The sequence below is a fragment of the Panthera uncia genome, chromosome C2 (assembly GCF_023721935.1).
Source record: "Panthera uncia isolate 11264 chromosome C2, Puncia_PCG_1.0, whole genome shotgun sequence".
Taxonomy (NCBI): domain Eukaryota; kingdom Metazoa; phylum Chordata; class Mammalia; order Carnivora; family Felidae; genus Panthera; species Panthera uncia.
The window spans coordinates 125,520,885-125,543,401 of record NC_064810.1 but is presented as its reverse complement, the minus strand read 5'-3'; the positions used below and the strand labels follow the sequence as shown (position 1 = coordinate 125,543,401).

The 22,517-nt window shown below is 44.0% G+C and overlaps 2 protein-coding genes across 8 annotated transcripts in view; one reads left to right on the top strand and one right to left on the bottom strand.

Annotated features, from left to right (window-relative positions):
* Positions 1-11,759: 11,759 nt before the first annotated feature.
* Positions 11,760-19,278, bottom strand: ANAPC13 (anaphase promoting complex subunit 13). Of its 2 annotated transcripts, none has more exons than XM_049629804.1 (3): positions 19,191-19,278; positions 16,607-16,732; positions 11,760-12,147 (listed from the first exon to the last, which is right to left on the bottom strand). In XM_049629804.1, the coding sequence occupies exons 2-3, from the start codon at positions 16,703-16,705 to the stop codon at positions 12,022-12,024; spliced, it is 225 nt and encodes a 74-aa protein (XP_049485761.1). In that variant the 5' UTR covers positions 16,706-16,732; positions 19,191-19,278; the 3' UTR covers positions 11,760-12,021. The 2 variants fall into 2 exon arrangements, with proteins under 2 accessions (XP_049485761.1, XP_049485762.1); XM_049629805.1 differs by lacking the exon at positions 19,191-19,278 and adding an exon at positions 18,188-18,203.
* The window catches only part of CEP63 (centrosomal protein 63), a 62,777-nt gene continuing 59,534 nt past the window's right edge, over positions 19,275-22,517 (top strand). For 2 of the 6 annotated variants that reach the window (XM_049629787.1, XM_049629792.1), the window contains exon 1: positions 19,473-19,727. In XM_049629787.1, coding sequence (XP_049485744.1) covers positions 19,567-19,727 — 161 coding nt within the window. In that variant the 5' untranslated portion in view covers positions 19,473-19,566. Of the gene's footprint in view, positions 19,283-19,315; positions 19,430-19,472; positions 19,728-21,921; positions 21,960-22,517 lie in introns of those variants that run through there. The other 4 variants (XM_049629788.1, XM_049629791.1, XM_049629789.1 and 1 more) reach the window with 4 other exon arrangements.

The window sequence follows — 22,517 nt, the reverse complement described above, 5'->3', positions numbered from 1 at the left end:
TGACTGCCAAGAAAACTCCCACCTGTTTCCAAACATACCAGCTCTACTCTCAGTGAGAAGGAAGGAAGAGAGGGAAAAAAACACTGGGATTGAAACAGAAATGACAGGATATCATTACCAAAAGGCCCTTTGCCAACTTTGCTTCTCATCTCTAGATGTCTAAATCTAGACTTTCAAAAGCTATCTTTTCCATAAAGCTTTACTAAATCCCCATAGCTCTAGATTATTCCTTTTCCTTTTTTAAAAATGTAATCCCTACCTAATGGGGGAGCTCAAACTCACAACCCCAAGATCAAGAGTCGAATGCTTCACTGACTGAGTCAGCCAGGAGCCCTGGTTATTCCTCTTCTGATTCCCCTCTTCCAAGGCATTTTTTCTATATCTATTTATCCATCCATCCATCCATCCATCCATCCATCTATCCAGTAGGTATTTAGTGAGCACTTATAGTGCACTAGGCACACTGACCACTTTTCTTCTTAGATTATTGCCCTTGGCATAAGTGTTTTATCTGGTCTACTATGTTGTAATCTCAGGTAGACTCCCACATCTGATCCACCTTGGCATCTCCTAGAGTGCTTTGCATAGAGCTGGCGCTCCTGCGGAATGTCAGCAGAATGAAAGTTACTGAATGTTGATGCAGGTTTTAACACACACCCGAGATGTACATTCAAAATCAGGGAGAATATTTTTTAAACAATGCTATTCTGATGTTCAAAGTATCTACATTATTAGTTTTTAAAAATTACCCATAATCTCACCACTTTTTCAGGAAGTAATGTTAGATATGACAGTTTCCTTCTTGGTCAGTCTGACCTTGTCCTTAGACACAATGACTGCCAATAATTGGCTGCCTTTCCTTCCAGACTTTAAAAAACATGTTTATGCAAATTCACATACAGATGTGCCCACATGTACATGTATTATATTTAAATTAGCATTAAGGGGTTGCATGAAACACGAGTTTGAGCCTCAGTTAAAAATTTACAGAGTAAATAAATTATGATATCTAACTTAACTATATATCGTTTTATAACTACACCGCAGTTTTGAGTACACTGTACTTATTTCACTCCCAACCCCTGGGATATAGGCTCAGAAAGGCTGCCACACAGGCTTCTGGTCACACGGTCAGTAAGTGGTGGAGCTAGAACTTGAATCTAGACCTTCTGCCTCCTAAGTCACTGCTGTTCCTACCATGCAAAAATTTTAATTCCCGAGGACTATTTTGGGAATGATTATTTACACAATAAAATTATTCTTTGCTTGACTTCAGAGTATCAATGTAGAGTTCCTTTGAAATGCTTAAATGTTTTATTTTATTGAAAACCCACAATAGCTAATGTTTTCCAAGTGCTTACCATATGCCAGAAACTGTTCTGAGTGCTTTACTTGTGTTGGCTCATTTGGTACCCCAATAAGCCTATCATGTGAGCAGTATTGTCAACCCTATCTCTGATCCAAAAGCAGGTTCAGAAAGGTAAATGACTTGTTTGGGAACAAGTAGCTGGTGCATGCTACGCTGGGTTCTGAACCTATATTTTTCTGCCTCCAAAGTCTGTACTTTTAGCTGTTATATTTTGCAGCAGCCTGTATATGGTTTCCTTACACATCATTTCAAGTAAGTAACTTATGTAAAATACACAAGGTGCAAGCCTGACATGTGTTCTACTTTAAAGGTATTTGTAGCATGAAAGAAGTCTAACGTGGAGGAAGATGTTTAGATAAGTGCTTAAATAAGAGCAAAAAAGCAAGAAGGAGAGGAAAGACACATGCACAGAGGAGTCTTGCCTGCTTGGTTGACTGAGAGAAAGCGGGAAACTGGGTGAGATGAGAGGCAGGTAGCAGTCCTTGGGCTCTGTGACCCAGACTGGGCTCATTTTTCTTGTGTATAACTGGAGCCACTGGTCCCTGTCCTCCTGGGCTGAGAACTCAGATTCGTGAGCGCCTCATCTCCCAGAGGACGGCCCTGGGTGAGCAGGAGCTGTGAGTGGAGGGGAAGGAGTAACTCTCAGCATCCACACAGCCCTGAGAGCTGAGAGCCAGAGAAGATGGGAGGAGAGCAGGGGGGAACACAAGAGCCAGAAAGATGGGACTGGAGAGAAGGGCCTCCCCAGGACAGCCCGCGTCCCCATCTGTCTGGGCTAAGCTGGGGGAGGCCATATGGGGTCCTAGCTGATGATAGGAGTTAGGGCATCCCCACTGGCAGAGAAGCAGGGATGCTGCCTCCTCTCTTTTCCTCAAGAAGTCCCTCATAGTTAGATGGTGTGCCAGTGAGAGTGAGTACCAGTCCGCGTGCTTGGTGGTAGGGGCAGGGAGACTGCTTGAGACTAAGAGGACAGGGCAGGAAGCATGGGCAGAGATGCCAAGAGAGTGGAAGCAAGATCATGGCGTGGGTGGAGGAAAACCCCCTTTGCCCTTGGGTGGTGGCCCCAGGATAAAGGGGATCTGAGTCATCAGGGAAGGCATGGAGTAACTGGGATGGGTTTATACATCAACCACCCTCACTTCCTTTGGAGTCACTTGGTTGTTTTCAAATTCTCCACCCTTTGCCAGCTCCTGCCTCCCCTCATCATATCCAGTGTGTGTTGTGTGTGTATATGTGTGCAACTGGCTCTAGGTAAGAATAAAATTAGCAAAACAAACCCCCAGGAAATTGTGCCTATTTTTGACCTATAAAAACAGCTTTTTTTTTTTTTAATTTTTTTTTCAACGTTTTTTATTTATTTTTGGGACAGAGAGAGACAGAGCATGAACGGGGGAGGGGCAGAGAGAGAGGGAGACACAGAATCGGAAACAGGCTCCAGGCTCCGAGCCATCAGCCCAGAGCCTGATGCGGGGCTCGAACTCACGGACCGCGAGATCGTGACCTGGCTGAAGTCGGATGCTTAACCGACTGCGCCACCCAGGCGCCCTAAAAACAGCTTTTTAAAAAAGTTTATTTATTTTGAGAGAGGGTGGAGGGGCAGAGAGAGAGAGAGAGAGACAGAGACAGAGAGAATCCTAAGCAGGCTCTGTGCTGTCAGCATAGAGCCCAACATGGGACTCGATGTCACAAACTGTGAGATTATGACCCGAGCCAAAACCAAGAGTCAGCTGCTTAACCAACTGAGCCACCTAGGGTGCCCCCAAAACAGATTTTTTTTTGGTATGGTTCAACACAATAAGGTAAACTGAAATAAAAACCCAGGCAGAAGCCCTTCATGAACTCGTGTGTTGACCATTATTCTCAGCTCTGTAATTGTGCTCTCATATCTTATTTCAGTCAGGGGCTCTATTCTGAGACAGCTAGGGCAATGGAGTGTAAGTTCATATAGTATTTGGCCAAAAGCCAGATAAGATTTAGGCACAGACATGCCCTGGGATTGGTGATAACCTTGCTTCAAGTTCTCTCAACTGTGTACAAAACCTTTCTTATTGTACTTTGTACTGCTTCTTTATCTACCCTCTTACTCCATGGGTAGGATGGCAACAATGACAGAGGACTCAGTCAAGCTCAGGAAACAATTTCAGCAATAGGTCTATAGGTTTTCATGAGGAACAGGAACAGCTTTCAGGATGCCTGGAGGTCTGCCCCAGCTTTTCTCCCATTGCTTCTCCTGGATGAGCCTACTTTTCTGATAGCCCGAAGGCACACAGTTGGTTTCTTGAATTCCCATTTCCAATGTGAGGGCATTTTCTGGCTCCAGTTGGTCACTGTCCAACATGGAACCCCTATAGATGGCTGCCATAGTTTTAAGGACCATCATTGTCATTTATGGGGCCCCTTGTTCAATAATTGTTAAGAATCTCAAGACAGCCTCAACAGGCTGTTCTGAGTGTGAGCCCTGTGTTGCCACATGGGCTGTATGTCCATGACCTGGGTCCTGGTTGGCCAAGGTGCAGAGGCCAAGGCCACAAGATGTGAAGTCTCCTCAAGAGACCATCCAGTTGCCTTTCCATGCCAGCCACTTCCCCCCTTCCACTACTTTCTATAGGAGCTCACTGACAGGGTGTGGCACGACAAGGAACTGGGGAACAGATTTAACTGTGCATAAAACATGGCCAAATCAGGACAGGAACTTTGGAAAACAGTTTTTCTAGAGCCTAGTGTATCATTCTAGAATGATGCCTAAATTCTCCAAATAATTTAACACAGAGAGCTGGGAAATAGCTTAATGAAAGTCCCCAGGCCTGACTATAAGTATGGGTTGGGGCCACAGGCTGGCACAATCCCTGATTCTGGCTACCTGTTTCTGTAATCAAAGTTCTGAACTGCCCTCACCTTCCGTGTGCCCTTATTTGGCTCCCCACAAAGCACAAGTGAGGAGCCCACTAAGTGAGCTGCCCAGTCCCAGGGTGGCCGCCCAGAATCCGAAGGGATTCACACAAACCCCTGCCCAGCATGCTGGGCAACCAAGACCTGCAGAACCACTTCCAAGCAAAACACCACATTTATGCAGTGTCTTCAGCCTGTTTTACCAAGACCTGCCTGCGATTCAGACTTTCTCAAAAGAATTGTGCGCCCCCTGCTGGGAAAATAGCACTGACATTAAGCTGTTCACTATGGTCGCCCCAAATCTGAAAGCACACCTTTAGGGAATTAACCTCGTATAAACCCAGAAACAACAGTATGACTCATAGTGATAAAGTCGTGAGTTATAGGAGTTATATACGGGTGTGGCAATAAGTTGAATTTTTTAATGTTTTATGGCTCCTGGGTCCCTCACAATTTTTTTTTTTATTTCCATTATAGAAACAAGGTAAACATTTTGAAGTTCTAAGTGTCCCAATAGGATTTCCTGCCTATTTCAGAGAGGACTGGTCACAGAAGATTTCACAGGAGAGGCCACATGGTCCAGGGAGAGGACATGGGTTTGGAGATCAGCCAGCCTAGGTTGCAATTCATTTGCTACTCAAGTGGCTTCAACTTGAGACAAGTTGTTCAGTTTTGAGTTGCCATCTCATGATCATGAGTACAATAATATTCACCTTCAAAAGTGGATGTGAGGGCTAGAGATCTTGTGCCTGAAGCACTCAGAAGTGCTCAGTTTAACTGTGGCTGTCGTTGATTGTTACTCTATTGTTAAGAAGTGGGTCTAAGTGGGCTTCAAAGGATGGGCAGCTCCTGGACACAGATACTACCTTCCCGGGGGGTGGAGGCTGCATCTGGAGCCCTGTGTCTGGTTCAGAGGATTCACCCCTGGGTCATGATGCCAGTGCTCACACTGGGCACTCTAGTCTCTTTTGAACCCTACAACCATGCTTGGGGTGCTGGTGTCATGAAATACACCTTTCACTGGGCCCATCTGGACAGTTCTCCCTCTAAGAGATAACCCTGGTCTAATACCACCTCCACCTTGTTAGCTCAAGCCACTGTCATCTCGCTCTCAAGCCAATGCAAAGCTCTTCTGTCATTCCACCTGTGTTCTCACCTGCTCAAATCCAGAGTAAGTTCTTTTTTTTCTTTTCAAAGTTTTATTTAAATTCTAGTTAGTTAACATGTAGTGCAATATTAGCTTCAGGAGTAGACTTCAGTGATCCACCACTTTCATACAACACCCAGTGCTCATAACAAGTGCCCTCCTGAGCACCCATCACCCATCTAGCCCTTCTCCCACCACCTCCCTCCGTCAACTCTCTGTTCTCTGTATTTAAGAGTCTCTTGTTCTTTGTTTCCCTCTCTCTTCTCCCCCCCCCCCCATATGTTCATGTTTTGTTTCTTAAAATCCACAGATGAGTGAAATCATATGGTATTTGTCTTTCTTTGATGCATTTCTCTTAGCATAATACACTCTAGCTCCACCCACATGGTTGCAAATGGAAAGATATCATTCTTTTTAGTTACTGGGTAGTATTCCATTGTATATATATACCGCATCTTTATCCATTCATCAGTCGATGGACATTTGGTCTCTTTCCATACTTGGGCTATTGTTGACAATGCTGCTGTAAACATCAGGGGGCACATACCTCTTTGAATCAGTATTTTTGTATCCTTTGGGTAAATACTTAGTAGTGTAGTTGCTGTATCTAAGGCTAAGACTTACAAGACTTGTAAGTCTAAGACTTAGCCTTAGTAGTTCTATTTTCAGTTTTTTGAGGAACCTCCACAATTTTTTCCTGAGTGGCTGCACCAATTTGCATTGCCACCAGCAGTGCAAAAGTGTTCTCCTTTCTCTGCATCCTTGCCAACATCTGTTGTTTCCTGTGTTGTTAATTTTAGCCACTCTGACAGGTGTGAGGTGGTATCTCATTGTGGTTTTGATTTGTATTTTCCTGATGATGAGTAATGTTGAGTATCTTTTCATGTGTCTGTTTGCCATCTGGATGTCTTCTTTGGAAAAGTGTCTATTCATGTCTTCTGCCCATTTCTTGACTGGATTATTTGTTTTTTGGGTGTTGAGTTTGATAAGTTCTTTATAGATTTTGGATATTAACCCTTTATCAGATATATCATTTGGAAACTATTCTCCCATTCTGTCAGTTGCCTTTTAGTTTTATTGTTTCCTTTGCTGTGCAAAAGCTTTTTATCTTGATGAGGTCTCAATAGTTCATTTTTGCTTTTGTTTCCCTTGCCTCCGGAGACATGTGTAGTAACAAGTTGCTGCGGTCGAGGTCAAAGAGGTTGCTGCCTGTGTTCTCTAAGATTTTGATGGTTTCCTGTTTCACATTTAGGTCTTTCATCCATTTTGAATTTATTATTGTGTATGGCATAAGAAATTGGCCTAGTTTCATTCTTCTGCATGTTGCTGTCCAGTGTTCCCAGCAACATGCAGAAGAGCAAAGAAGGAGACTTTCTTTTTTCCATTGGATATTCTTTCCTGCTTTGTCAGAGACTAGCTGACCATATAGTTGTGGGTCCATTTCTGGGTTTTCTATTCTGTTCCATTGATCTATGTGTCTGTTTTTGTGCCAATGCCATACTGTCTTGATCACTAAAGCTTTATAATGTAGTTTGAAATCTGGAATTGTGATGCCTCCAGTTTTGGTTTCCTTTTTCAGGATTGCTTTGACTATTTGGGGTGTTTTCTGGTCCATTACAAATGTTAGGGTTGTTTGTTTCAGCTCTGTGAAAAATGCTGGTGGTATTTTGATGGGGATTGCATTAAATGTGTAGATTGCTTTTGGTAGGATAGACATTTTAACAATGTTTGTTCTTCCAATCCATGAGCCTGGAGTTCTTTTCCATTTTTTTGTGTCTTCTTCAATTTCTTTCATAATTTTCCTATAGTTTTCAGGGTACAGATCTTTTACTGCTTTGGTTAGGTATTTTATTGTTTTTGGTGAAATTGTAAATGGGGTCAATTCCTTGATTTCTTTTTCTGCTGATTTGTTTTTAGTGTGTAGAAATGCAACAGATTTCTGTGCTGATTTTGTATCCTCAGTTTTGCTGAATTCCTGTATTCTAGCAATTTTTTGGTGGAGTCTTTCAGGTTTTCTCCTGAAATTGGCAAATAGTGAACGCTTGCCAATTAGGATGTCTTTTATTTCTTTGTGTTGTCTGATTGCTAAGGCTAAGACTTCCAGAACTGTGTTAAATAGTAATGGTGAGAGTGGCCTTCCCTGTCTTGTTCCTGCCTGTAGGGGAAAGGCTCTCAGTTTTTCCCTATTGAGAATGATCTCAGCTGTGGGTCTTTCGTATATGGCCTTTATGATGTTGAGGTATGTTCCATCTATCCCTACTTTGTTGAGGGTCAGACCTAGAGTAACTTCTATTTGACAAAATAAGATGTAATTGAGGCCGCTCTCCCAGCCCTCCCCCCAGCTTACCTGCCAGCCTTGATTGTTTCTTTGTTTTGTTTTGTTTGTTTTTTTTTTGTTTTTTTTTGTTTTCAGTATATGAAATTTATTGTCAAATTGGTTTTCATACAACACCCAGTGCTCATCCCAAAAGGTGCCCTCCTCAGTACCCATCACCCACCCACCCCTCCCTCCCACCCCCCATCAACCCTCAGTTTGTTCTCAGTTTTTATTTATTTATTTATTTATTTATTTATTTAAAAAAAATTTTTTTTAACGTTTATTTATTTTTGAGACAGAGAGAGAGACAGAGCATGAACGGGGGAGGGGCAGAGAGAGAGGGAGACACAGAATCGGAAGCAGGCTCCAGGCTCTGGGCCATCAGGCTCTGGGCTGATGGCCCAGAGCCTGACGCGGGGCTCAAACTCACGGACCGCGAGATCGTGACCTGAGCTGAAGTCGGACGCTTAACCGACTGAGCCACCCAGGCGCCCCTGTTCTCAGTTTTTAAGAGTCTCTTATGCTTTGGTTCTCTCCCACTCTAACCTCTTTTTTTTTTTTTTCCTTCCCCTCCCCCATGGGTTTCTGTTAAGTTTCTCAGGATCCACATAAGAGTGAAAACATATGGTATCTGTCTTTCTCTGTATCTGCCAGCCTTGATTGTAATGCCAGTCTCGCCTTTGGGCTTTATGCAATTCACTCTCCCTGCCATAGCTCCTCATCCCTCAAATTCCACCCCCCGTCCTACTCTTTCCCACCCTTCAGGTCTTGGCTCTAAACTCAAGGTGGGTACACTAATCGCACACTTTCTTATTTTCTCCAGAGCAAATTGAGTCTTTTTGGTCTCATTCTGCTGTGCTACAGCAGAAATTACATCTGTGGTCACTAGGGTGTCCTTGCTTCCTTTTAAGGTCTCACAAGCATTTGGGATGTTCATGAATGACCTCAAAAGTGGGTGAGGACCTCTACTCTTAAGCCCATCTGGGTCACTGCTGCTATCCTCATAGCCAATTTTGAGGGGCCCTGGAAGGAGGTGGCTCCAGTGCTTGGGGTTTTGCCTAGGCTGGAAGACACCTCAAAACAATGAACCTCTGAAGTTCATCTCACTGGGTCCAACCAGTGACTGGGGCACAGCCTTCCTCCACTACTCTTGAGAGGCTCCTCCTCCCCCTCTCCCCTGCATCCGAAACTAGGGGTAGGGTTGTTTTTGAACACACCTGTCCTCTGTTTGAAACAGGAAGCACAAAGCAACCACTTACTTGGAGTAGGAAAAATTCATAAACAAAATTAATATTTGAAGTTACGTGCTATAAAAGCTACTTGTCACAATGTCACACCGTGATTATCTAATCTAAGTCAGGTCCCCCCAGTCCCACTCTCTATACCCTGTAGTAGTTGCTATTGGGGCCCAGATCCCCTTTCCCTGGTCTGTCTGTGCACCCATTCTCTGACTACTTGCTCTGTGTTGGATGCCAAGAGCTCATGGCAACATGTACTCTGGAGAGCCTTGTCCCCCGGCAACGCCTGGGTTATGCCCTCCCTGGGGGATGGTGGGAGGGGCAAGACCAATGACTGCACACTGCCCATTGAATACAAAGGCCCAGCCCCTTGCCTCAAAGTGGGAAAACTCTTGGTGACATCACATTGCATAGCACCTGTGGAACCTGGCTGAGTCTAGACTTAAGCGTGAGGCTGTATCTTTGCTCAGCTTTTTCCTCTGCTCTATCCTGTTTCCCTCACGAGCCCCTCCTGATATCACAACCTCAGTAGATCCCCTATACAAGAAACTGTGCTTCAGGCTTTGCTTCTAGGTACGCAGCCTAAGTGACATCCTTTTCTCCCTTCCTAACATGTCACAATTTAAAAGCATAGATTTGTAGAACTCTTGGTTTAATGCTTGTTTCCCCCACTAAAAAAGGCAGGAGCCATACTTTTGTTCACTGCTGTATTCCCAGCACCACGTGAGGTCCCTTTTACAGAAGAGACAATGCACTGATTTGAACTGGAAAGCCACACGAACATAGCCTCTCAGGCCTTGCTCTGCAGACTTTCCTTTTTTTTTAAAATTTTTAATGCTTATTTATTATTTTTGAGGCAGAGACAGAGCATGAGCAGGGGAGGGGCAGAGAGAGAGGGAGACACAGAATCCGAAGCAGGCTCCAGGCTCTGAGCTGTCAGTAGAGTCCAGTGGGGGCTTGAATTCACGGACTGTGAGATCATGACCTGAGCTTAACCAACTGAGCCACCCAGGCACTCCCAGACTTTCCTGTTCAGGTGTTCTGGTACATTTGCTTGAAAAGCCAACCTACAGCAGCCACCTAGCATCTCTTGTGGCCATCTTCCTCAAGCCAGTCCTGGATAGGCAGATTCCAGAGCCACAGGTGACAATCCGATGGGCTCTGGATTGGTCACCTAACTCCACACAATGACCTGTAGTTCTGGCACCACATCACAGATCAAACTTGGCAGACAGCTCTCAGGTGAGGGTAGAGGTCAAGCAGATAAATCAACAGCTCTCTATTTTACAGGCATCACAATCTGATTCAATGGAAATCAAGACAGCTTTCTTGTTTTACTGGCCTACCAGCATTCCCAGGAAAAGCTGGATTCCTATGAACATCCGCAGGGTTCCTAGATGGCAGTGTCTTCGGTATCACATACCTCTAGTAAAGTCATAGTATAACCCTTTTAATTAGAATCTGGAAGAACTGTGGCAGTCTAAGTACTTCCAAGTTTTTGAAAAACTTTTAGTATAAATTTTTTCTAAACATTGTAATTCTCTTTTCTATGGGGTTGTCTTTCATTATTGATGGACCGATGACTTGGGGTCTTTATTCTGAGATGAAAGACTTCTAGGCAAGACACTGATGCACAGGGAATTAGCCTGGATGTATTTGGATTACAGGAGAGTTGCTACAACTGTTTCTGATGGAAACTCTAGAGCCATTTCTGACATATTTCTTCCTAAAAGCTAGGTAAACAGAAAGACCCCATAAAAAAAGATGAGAGACTTTTTTAAAAACATTTATTTGTTTTTGAGAGACAGAGTGTAAGTGGGTGAGTGGCAGACAGAGACACATAGAATCCAAAGCAGGCTCTGGCTCTAAGCCATCAGCACAGAGCCCAGTGTGGGGCTTGAACCCATGAACTGTGAGATCATGACCTGTGCCGAAGTTGGACGTTTAACCAAGTGGGCCACCCAGGCGCCCCTAGTGTTTCTAGTTTTTGAAAGAGGGATACAGAAATATAAGCCAGGGGCTCTTTCTACAGTTCACAACCTGGGTAAGAAAATAAGAAACACCACTCAACAGAAGCATAATGACAGGTGATAAATGTCCATGGATATGTTTTTCACAACACGGGTTCTTATACAAAAGTGTAGCTGAACGTGGACTTTGTGGTGTTTCCATTGCATCTGAAAGGACTCTTAGAAAATATGAAATCTTGTTACTGGGTAACACTAGTGGTCCGGTTTGCCAAAGGTCCTTTCCAGTGGCACCAAGTTAACTAGTAGGGAGAGCAGAGATACCTGCCAGATAACCTTTAATCTGTAAACTTATCCAAAGTTTGAAAATGCCATGGGGAATTTTAGGAATCCCACCAATCAGCCAACAGGATCATCTAGACACGCGTTCCACCTGCAGGTGCTACAGGCCATTGCTCAGACTGCCTCTCAGAGGGAGGCAAGGACAAGTTAATGCTCTCCTTACATCTGGCTTCCTGTCTTTGCCCATCCCTCTTGTGTTTTTAATCACCTGTGTCACAGGACACGTGTAAGTAGTTGGCATGTGTTAAACTCCGAGAGCAAAATCAGAGTTAAAGGCAAATGTTGAACCACTTACAGTCAAACACAAGCTAGTGAATGAAGAACTTTCGGTTCAAGGGCCAAATATTCTGCATTCCTGAGAAATCTGTTTCTCATTCTGTTAAGTATTTTCACATTGCACTTTGCTTCCACAAACTAAGTGGGTGTACATTTTTGAGTGTAGCTTTATCACTTCAAGATCTGAATTAGGAGAATGAAAGAAAATATGTAGTTTTTAATTTTTTTAATTTTTATTTATTTTAGAGAGAGAGAGCGCGCGTGCATGTGTGCACCTGGGGAAGAGGCAGAGAGAGAGGGAGAGAATCCCAAGCAGACTCCACACCGTTAGCATGGAGTCCGATACAAAGCTCTATTTCAAAAACGGTGAGATCATGACCTAAGCTGAAATCAAGAGTTGGATGTTTAACCACTGAGCTACCTTAGTGCCCCTACGTATTCTAAAAAAAATCCGTCCATGAAAAGGGAGCCAGGTGTTAGTTTCCTACAGGGGGAACGTTCTCATGGAGGTACTGTAAGGCCAAGTCGGTCCACTTCATTTCTTGCTCTTTAACAGATTCTGTGGTGCCACCGTTGTCCTGTTCCGGTTCAGGAAGCTCATTCTGAAACGGTACAATGGACATTCAGAACGCTGGTAGATTCTGCATTAATAAGCCCCTTAAAACTCAAGAGTACTTAGAATTAAAACCTGTGAGTTCTTAGAAACAGGCAGCATAATTGACAGAAATGTATCGTAAAGAAAGAACTAGGATAAAAAAACGTGAGGAAATATCACATGTATCGCTCACATGTGCCCTGATGTCTGTAGTAGGGAACAGTAGCACCACGACTCTGGCGCTTGTGCAAGAGGCAGTGGTGGCAGAAGGATGAGAGCACAGGCTTTTGGAAGCCACTGGGATCCAAGCCCACAATGCCACCCTTTGCTGGGTTACCTGGGCAAGGTATTCAAACTCCTGGAGCCTTTGTTTTCTCTTTGGCAATGGGAGGAAAAAGGAGCCATCACCTCACAGGACAGCTATGAAGACCAAATGAGATCAAGTAAATGAGATCAAGTGCTCACCACTGTGGGGGCCATCCAATGCTCAAGAAATAGCTGCTGTTATTACTAGTGGCTAGGATCACTGAAAAGACCCCCTACTGACTCTCTTCTGGGGAGGCTGCTTTAATAGAATACCACATTTGCTGGAATATTCCTTAAGCACAAGAAATGTATTAAGATAAAACAAAACAAACTATCCTGTCCCCAACATGCTCAAATTATTATTAAGTGGCAAGCACTGAAAATGTAACATGATAGGTGAGGCTTCCCTCTAGTGATGGAGCATAGCAACATAAATCCTGCAAATGACCAGTTCATATCCGGCCAGCAATTTTCTTAGAATGGTAAATCATGGGCCACACTTAGTATAGAATCTGACATATAGATTTTTCAGCATGAGATTTAATTTACATGTAACACTGTATAAGTTTGAGGTATATGACATGATGATGATACATGTATGTATTATGAAATGATTATTGCAATAAGGTTAGTTAACACATCCATCGCTTCACATAGTTAGTTAACCATATTTTTGTATGTGTTGAGAACTTTTGATAGTTTCCTTGGAGTTTAAATTTAAATTTATTACTACCAGGATTTTGCTTTGTACCAGAGTTCACTGACACAAATATATGTCTTTTTAACTACCTGAATTTATACCTTTTGAGGGGGGCAGCAAAGTGTTACCCGATACTGAGACTTAGGATTTCCCACTGAATTCCATTTTGCAGTATATGAATATAGTAATGTTTTTATCCTTTAAAATTATTCAAAATAGTGGGGCCCCTGGGTGGCTCAGTCGGTTGAACACCCGACCAGCTCAGGTCATGGTCTCACCATCCATGAGTTTGAGCCCTGCGTTGGGCTCTGTGCTGACAGCTCAGAGCCTGGAACCTGCTTCAGATTCTGTGTCTCCCCCTCTCTCTGCCCCTCCCCTGCTCATGCTCTGTGTCTCTCTCTGTCTCAAAAATAAATAAAAACATTTTTAAAAATTTGTAAAAATAAAATAATTCAATATATATAAAATGATTTACTTACAGTTTGTACGAGTATTATCTGAACCACATACATCTTGTTTTACAACATACAACATAATACTGAGATTCAAACACATCTGTACAAACTGCAAAGAACTACCATTTACTGTAACACAATGATACGTTCAAACTTAAAGAGGAAGTTTGTTTTCAATAATTATTTATAGCTGACAAAGCATAAACAAGTCCTTTGCTAATGAATTATGTGATTGGCAGACAAGCAACTTTACTTAATTTCACCTTATCCGTGGTATATGTTCTGAAATAATGTCTTTCATTTGGTCACTACTGTCTCTTGCAATGAATGCCAAGGTTAAAAAAAAAAAAAAGCGTATGTGCTTGGAAAACAAACGCACAGTATCCTGCGGTATCATAAACCCAACCATCAATTATATGCTTTACTGCAAAATGGCCTCGATTCTTGGCAGCTACTCCTATGAAAAGGCAGAGTCCTCTTTCCCCAGTTTCAGGTTGGGACTGGCCAAGTGCCTTACTTTGGCTAACACAGAGCAGCTGCAGTGTCAGTGGGCTCGCTGTCAGCCTGAGCTCCAGGCAGCCTCACCGTTGGTCTCCCGCTGCTCTTGGAACCCCGAGACAGCCATGTGCAGTCTAGGCTAGTCTGCTGGATAATGAAACTTGGGCCTAAGCACCTCGCCATCCCAGCTGACAACCTGCTACCTACCAGATTATGTGACAAGTCCCCCGATGACCCAGCCTCCAGCTGGCCTGCTGGCTGACTGCAGAGCACAAGCAGATCCAGCAGGGATCAAGCTGGCAAGGACTGGAAGACCCTCTGAGCACAGCCACAAAATCATGAGATAAACTGCTATTGTTTCAAGCCACTCTGTTTGGGGGAGATTTGTTAGGCAGCAACAAAAGCTAACCAGTACACACATTGCCTCAGAATCACAAGACACAGGAAAAGACACAGATTTGCAAGCAGGCTAGGCTACAGCCTGGATGTTAGCATGGAAATTTCTCTCCCTCAACCCCTTCCACAGCAATGGTCCCCAAATCCTGCCATGAGCCTGTCGAGAATTAGCCAGCTCCCCTCCAGTGTCATGCCTTTGTTCAGGCCCTCCTCCCCTGCTGATACACTACTTCAATCACTTCCTTACTGGTCCCTCTGCCCAATCATTTGCCCTTTTCTCCATGTCACATATCCTCTAACAACACTGCTGAACTGATTTTCCAAAACTCAAATTTGAGCATGGCAGATTTCTATTTTGAAGACCACTCATTCCTGGCTATCCTCAGAATGAGGTTGAAGCATCACATCAAATACTCCTCTCAAAATCTGGTCCAAGCCCATCTTTTCTGCCTACCTTAGATGACAAATATTTTCTCCATCCACAGTGAATGTCTCACCATCTCAAGCCTTCAAAACTCTGAGCCTTTGAACTTCTGTCCCCTCTGCTGGAGTGCCCTTGTCTATCCCCACTAAATTTCTGGCCCTCCCTTATGACCAGCCTAAATATTATATTCTCCCTAAAGCCCTTCCTGATGCCAAATGGGCAATCAGCCACTTCCTATCCTATGCAGCTGTTTACAACCCATTTATAACACTTACTGTAATTATTTATGTATGTTGCCTCTCTAGCACCCCAGGGGCAAGAACTATATCTGACGTTCACATAGTCTTATGGCATACAGTAGGCTTCAAAAAAATGCTTGTCGAATGAAAAAACAAGTTTACAAGACAGGATCTGCAGCCTTCACACAGACCTAGGTAGGAAGTCCCAACTTACCAGCTGTCGGGCTTTGGACAAGTTCCCCTCTCTGATCCTGTTTCCTTACTGTAAAATAAGGATAACACTACTACTCTTGCAAGGGTGTTTCAAGGGCTAGAGATAACATACATGAAATCTCAACCTCGGTCCAAGGCATAAAACTGGTATTGAGTAAGTGACAGCTATAATTCTCATTATGCACTCTCTTTTGACTATTTTTCTAAACTTGAACTAAGCTGTGACTTATTATTTAATATGTGTATTATTCATTGAACATATTATCATCTCTTAACCTTAAATGAAAATGTAGGTGAGCTTAAGTTTATTTGTTGGTCAACAGCAGTAGCAGTCTACTTGTAAGTTGTATTTCATTAACAGCTCCTCTCAAGGCACTTGGCGTGCTCTACAGAAAAAGTTCCCAGAGCCTGTTCTCTTTGTTTTTTGTTAGGCCTCTATGACATACATAGGATTTTAAATAAACATTTATAAAGGCAAAATTTTTATGTTTTATTTTTAAAAAATGTTTGAGAGCAAGAGAGCGCTTGTGAGTGGAGGAGGGACAGAGTGCAAGGGAGAGAGAGAATCCCAACATGGGACTTGATTCTATGAACTGTGAGATCATGACCTGAACCAAAATCAAGAGTCGGACGCTTAATCAACTGAGCCATGCAGGCACCCTTACAAACGCAAAAACTTTTAGATCATTTATTATTACATGAGGTTCAACAAACTCCTTGCAGGACAGTTCTCCAGAGATCAGGAAAGAAAAGAATATCGCAGGGCCTTTTTGGTCTAAATGCAAAAAAGCCAGGTGTCTTTCAAACATTTTCCAGGAAACCTAGGATAGGTGTGTATTTCAAGAGTGTGTCTCTAAAGATCTCAATTGATCAACTACAGGTAGACAAGTAGGAAATACACAGTAAATGCCACTGCTTCGTGTTCCACTCCATCTTGTGCATTAAGGTCTCATTATCTGGTTTACTAGCTTTGGTGCAGTGGACAGAATGTGGCTCAGAAGGCTTGGGTTCCAGTCCTGGTGTGACCCCTAACTGAACTCCTCATATCAGCTCTCTGAACCACATTTCTCTACAAATAAAAAGGTCAAGCTATCCAGGGTCTTTTAGAGTTAGAGGAGTCCACAGCTTTCATTTCTTTGCCCTACTGTTTTATTTGTCCATTGACATCCTACATCTACTAGCACACTCCAGATCATACGTCTAAGCCACCATCGCTGGCACAAATTATAGCCTACCAGTGGTATTGCGACATCTTCATACGGCAGCTTGTCTTCTCGCCAGGCATCGTCAATCAAATCCAAGATCCTCCCATCTCTCTGTACCTCACTGTCCATTCTCCTGCAGCTTTGATCTTGTCAGATCTATAAGCCAAAGAGGTGACTTCTTAAACATGAAGGCTGAAGGGATGATATAATCTAGCACTAGGACTCCCCAGGCTTTTTAGCCTGGATGTGTCTTTTGGTGTAACATCACCCTGGGAAATGGGAAAGACTCATCTTCTCATTTGGGTCAGGTGACAACTTATTTATAAGATCACAGTCTCTCCATTCTGCCTCCCACCCCCGGCCCTCCCCGCTGCTGAAGGATGCTTTATAGCATATATAGGACAGAAATCAGATATAGCTCAGTTGACAGACCAGTGTGACAGTGTGACCTTATGTACAAGGCCACGGTATATCTAGAATGTAGCTTTTCTCTCCTAATATGCATGTTCACCTTTCCCTGTTTGGGATGCCTTTGATGAATCCCTGGTTCATAACCAAATCTCCTCTCTGTCCCCTTTAGCCTTTTCCTGAAATATTTCTACAAGTCTCCACCTGCCTTGGCTCTAATATTAGCATCCTTAGGCACAGGAGCTAAATGAACACACTGAGATACTGAACTGGGCCACACAAAGTAACCAACTACAGATCTGACAGAAATCCTCAGCTGAGTTTGTAAAGGAAAACTGCCTCCCTTCTTAAAACAGTGCCCAACCAGAGTTCTGAAAGGAGCACCTCCCAGTGAACAAGAGTAGCAGGACCCCATGCTGCCCATTTCTGCTTTCCTTTGGGGTTCCTTCCTGATTTTTTAATGCTGTACTCCCTTCAATGCCTGGACCAAGTGGTCAAGATGTTACTTAGCTCCTTGGCCATAGCTGATTCTCCATTTTTCTCCTAAACAGCTGCAGCCAGCATGGAGAAAACCTCTGGTTTCCCTGTTTCCAAGTTTGGGCTCTGCTTCTTCATTATGGGTTATCACCCTACTGTGCTTCCTGCCATAAAGTAGCCATCCTGATGGCCTGGAAGCCAATGGCACCAAAGGCACTTCCAGTCACTCCTAGTTTCTGAGGCTATGAACATTCACACAAGGAACAATCTTCGGGGTGGACCCCAACTCCTTCAGACAGGTCTGTGCTTGTCCCCAACAGCATGATTGCAAGATAGCCCTAATGCCTAGGTAGTAATTACACAAGTTAGGTGGGATAAGAGTTTTTGACCTCATGGTAAAGATCCAGGCAAAACTGAAGCAGAAGGTATCCAGCTAGTTCTGTCTTCAGTGAAACAGATGAAGCCTTGATGTTTCACTCAAGAATTAATTCAGTACTACCCAGTAGATAAAGCAAGTATAAGGATATTGACTTTAGGAAATTTACATACAGTTCGTTATATTTTTGGAATCCCTGTCCCTTAAGAGCCCCTTTTCCTGCTGCCATTCCTTTGTCCTTGCTGCTGTCCCCTGGGATACCCTCATTTCTCTAGTTGAGAACTAGTTAATTTTCCCAGTCACACATAGATTGTGTGACTTTCTGTGAAGTGTTTTTCAAATCACTCTACCTTTAGCAGGCATTCTGCCCTTGAACGTTTCCTTCTTGTCCTTAGGATCCACCTAACAGGTTAGGTAGTCTCTCCAACAGTTTGCCAGGTATCCTTGTCTCCAATTAATATGTGTAAATTTTGCAGCAAGACTCAGCACATCTTTCCCAAATTTCGCCTCAATCTTTTTTTAGCCGTCCCTCTTGGAAACACCACTAACCCTGCCACACTTTCCAGACTTTGCACGTAAAAGCCTTTTTTCCCCATCACTAACGCCTACTTTTCCTTCCAAACTCAACACTGGGATCAGCTAATCTGGTCAACATCCCATTTCCAGAGTCAGACGCTAATGTGCCTTCACTCTTCAGGGGCTGGAAGAGTGGAAAGCATTGTAGACACTCAATGTCCCACACAAGGCCCGCTGTCCCAAGCACTTGCCACACTCGACAGAACGAACCACTACTACCTTCCTGAGCAAACTTTTCTTACACATTTAACAGTCCCAATGCCTGGAACGCTCTTTACAATTCCTTTGTTTCCAGCTAACCCCTAGTCAGTCTAAAAAACTTGGCTCCCAGGTCGTGTCCCGCAGGAGCTTGTCACACTGCTCATTACATGGTTTTCCTAGACCCTCGGTGCGTCCGATCCCCGGAGCAGGGACACGTTTTATCTCATCATTGCACTTTATCGCTCTGGGAACAGGTAATTAACAAGATCTAAGTGGGACGGCCTTTTCTCCCTTACTAGAAATGACCCTCGCAGGCCACCACCATCCGTAAGAAGCGTGGGACGGCTCAACAGTCCCGGCTTCCGGCTCCAAGATGGATACACCAAATGTGGAAGCGGGGGAGGCCCAGAACCGCCACGGAAGTGCCTTTGCACCCGACCACGGCGTGCACCGGGGAAAGTGATTGTGAGGATGAAGTGAAGCCATCGGCCTCCACCCACGGGAATGGGGAAAGGGCGACGCTGAGGAAGCAACGCGTCGGCGTCCCTCCAGACTAGGGGCGCAAGAAAGTCTTACCCGCGCGGGACCCAGCGCCGCACCCGCTTCTACCAGACCCCACCCTCAGCATCACGTGACCCAAGCCCTTTTCTCTCCACTCCCGGATGTGGGTGAGCCCATTTGTTTGCGTGGAGGGGAGGTCTGGGAGGACGCAGCTTCGATTCAAAAGCGAGCGGGCAGTGGGCGGGACGAACGTGGAGACAACGGAGGCTGGACGTCGGGTTGGCGGAGACGCGCGTGCGCGCCCCCGGCCGGAGGTAACGGCGGGAAGGCTCGGGGGCGCGCTCGCGGCGGCCCGGTAACTGCTTGTGCGCTTGTACAACGGGCGAGGGGCGGGCGTGCCCTAGCCCGGAGGCAGCCCTGGCTGCGGTGGCGCCGCGGGCTGCGCGGCCGTATGGCCCGGGGCTGGCCTCCGCAGCAGCCCGCCGGCCACCAGCCCCGCCTTCGCCGGCCGGGGTCCGCTGCGGCGCCCCGCCCGTCCGCCTCGCTTCGTGTGCTGTGCGGACCCGCGAAGGCGAATATGGCCCTGCCCGGCACACCGTCCGGGCCAGCCAGGTTGTCAGCCCCTCCCCCGAGGCCGGGCCGGCTGGAGGGCGGCGGGGGGCGGGGGGGGCGAGCTGCCGCCGAGCCCTCGTTTTCCGTGGCGGAGCCAGCTGCGTGCCGCTCTTCCTCTGCAGAGGAGGAACCCCCGGCACAGCCCTCCCGCCTAGGCTGCTGTACCTGGTTAGCTTCCCAGCATTGTTGTGACAGGCCCGTGACGGCACCTGATGCCGGTTCTCTAATGGGGGTGGGGGGGGGGGAACTTAAGCAGTTTTTGAAGTAAGTTAATGTCAGTACAGGAGGTACGGAAATGTGACAGAAATCGTGAAGGACTGAAGTTACGGATTGCTCCAAACAAATCAGGGGTGGGAAATAATCATATCATAGAGTGAGGGTTTAAAAGGGACAGTTCCTTAGGAGCACTTCAATCTTGAAGATACTTGAAGACAGGAAATTCAAGCTCAATGTTTTTTTTACGTCCCTTAGAACATCAGAGAGTAAAAACGAGTCTGCTGGTAGTGACTAATCTTCATTTATAGTTAGAGTACCCTTATTTCCACAAAGTAGTTTTCGTTGAGCCTTACATCGGATTCATTAAATTGTTTTATTCCTTTAATAAAGCAGTACTGTAGGGTAGGTGCACTGCTGTTATAGTTACCCACATGGTTGCATTTCATTTTATAGCTATGGAGAGGAAGTCCTAGTAAGGATCATCAACTACATGCAACTTTCAGATATTTATATTTAAACTTATAGCTGTAGTTTAATAAAGTGTATTCTCTTATTTGAAATGCAGTACCGCCTTTAGATTTGTATCAGCTTCTTACCATTTATATCATTATCAGTGATCAGTAGAGTAAAAATGAAATTAAAATGGGTTAGAAAAAAATTAAAGTGAAATGAGTAGAGATTTATAAACATTTAGACACACCGTCCTTTAAAAATGTATGTAGATTCAGGTTTTACAAATTATTTTTAATAAATGTATCTTAATTGTACTGAGGCCATTTTTCTCCCATTAGAAGGTGGACTTTTGCTTTGTCCTTCCCATTTTCATTTATGTAGTAGTGGTGGCCAGTTGAGACAGCATCAGTAATCCACTCTATTAGAGATCGCTACTTCAAAAAAAAAACAAGTCAACTTGATTTGAAATTCATCTGCAGCCAACATGAACAGTGGTTGCAGGGATTGAATTTATTTTTATGTTAGTTTTTTTTTTCCTCTGAAAGTTAAATTTGCTTTTTTGGTTTTATAAAACCACAATAGTGTCATCATACCTGTGAAAATTTATAAAAGTACCACGATGTCAATATTCAGTCTGGGTTGCTTTTAAATGACTGTTTACAATTAGTTTGTTTGGATCAAAATCTCGTAGAGATCCACATGTTGCATTTGGTTGATACATCATTTAAATCTTTTTTAATAGAGCAGTTCCCTCATGTCCCTTTCTCCCCATAATAGTCTAGAGTTAACTGATTGTATCCGCATAACATCCTTTAACATGTACATCCCTTTATTTCCTTTAAACCAGTAGTTAGATTTAGAATCACACGGTCCAGTATAGTAGCCACCAGCCAGGTATTTAAATTAATTAAAATGAAATCAAATTAAAAATTCAGTTCCCTAGTTTCATTAGCCACATTTTAAATGCCCAATAGTCACAAGTGCCTGGTGGCTAACCTTGGAATGGCGTAAACATAAAATATTTCAATAATCACAGAAAATTCTGTTGAATAACACTAGAAGATTAGATTCAACCTTAATTTTTGTTTTTGTTTTTTGTTTTTTTTGGGGGGTCAGGGTGGTGGGGGCAAGAAGATTTCCTAGGTGGTGCAGTAGACAATCTATTGCATTAATTATCAGAGAGGCATGAAATGCCTGAGTTGTCTCTCTTGTGTTAAGATTGAGCAGTGTAATGCGTTCAGGTATTGTTAGCCCAATCCATCCATCGTGAAATTCCCTATGAGCTTTTCACTTAATGGGGAAATCTTTTCATGGATCTAGATTGCCTGTATCCATTATTGCATTAGGGATTGCAGAATGCTGATATTCTAATTCTCTCATTCCTTCAGTGTTTATTAGCTGGAAATCTTTTATGAAGAACAACTCTCCCCCACCAGCCATTTGACTACCATCAGCTATTTGAAATGTAGTTTGTACAGGAAAGGCAAAAAAAAAAAAATGCTTAATTCTTTCCCTCTATTTTCAGACTACAGTAATGAGTTGGTGGCCTAGCAACCTCCAAAGGTAACCATGAGGGTTTTTGCATTTTTTTAAAAAATCATCATGGACTTGAATATATTTAAACTGTTTCAACTTACTGCAATTTTGTTTTTTGTTTTTTAATACCCAAATTTTCCTACCTTTGGGTAGTGGCATCTCCTTTAAGTTGGCTCCTGTCCACCTTGATATGACTAGTAGCCTTTGATAATTCCCTTTTTTCTGGTAAAAGCATGTTCCTCTCTCATTTATACATTAATGGCCACCAAAAAGACCTGGTTCCTTTGAGTAGAAGATGGTATTTAGAGACCACAGCCTGGGTGTTCTTGCTGCTAGTTTGGTCAATGGCTCTAGGATTTACGATGGCCAGAGTTAGAAAATACACTTATTATCATTTATTATTTTTTAAATATGTATTTTTGAGAGAGGGAGAGCATGCGCGTGTGTGTGCGCGTGTGCACACACACACACGCGCGCGCACACACACACACGTGAGAGAGGGGCAGAGAGAGAGGGAGAATCTGAAGGAGGCTCCTGTCAGCACAGAGCCCGATGCGGGGCTCAAACTCACGAACTGTGAGATCA

Coding starts and splice junctions, on each gene's coding strand:
- ANAPC13 (XM_049629804.1), bottom strand. CDS start 16,705: ATGGACAGTGAGGTACAGAGAGATGGGAGGATCTTGGATTTGATTGAC. Junction 12,148..16,606: donor AAGATGTCGCAATACCACTG/GTAGGCTATAAT, acceptor GTACCGTTTCAG/AATGAGCTTCCTGAACCGGA.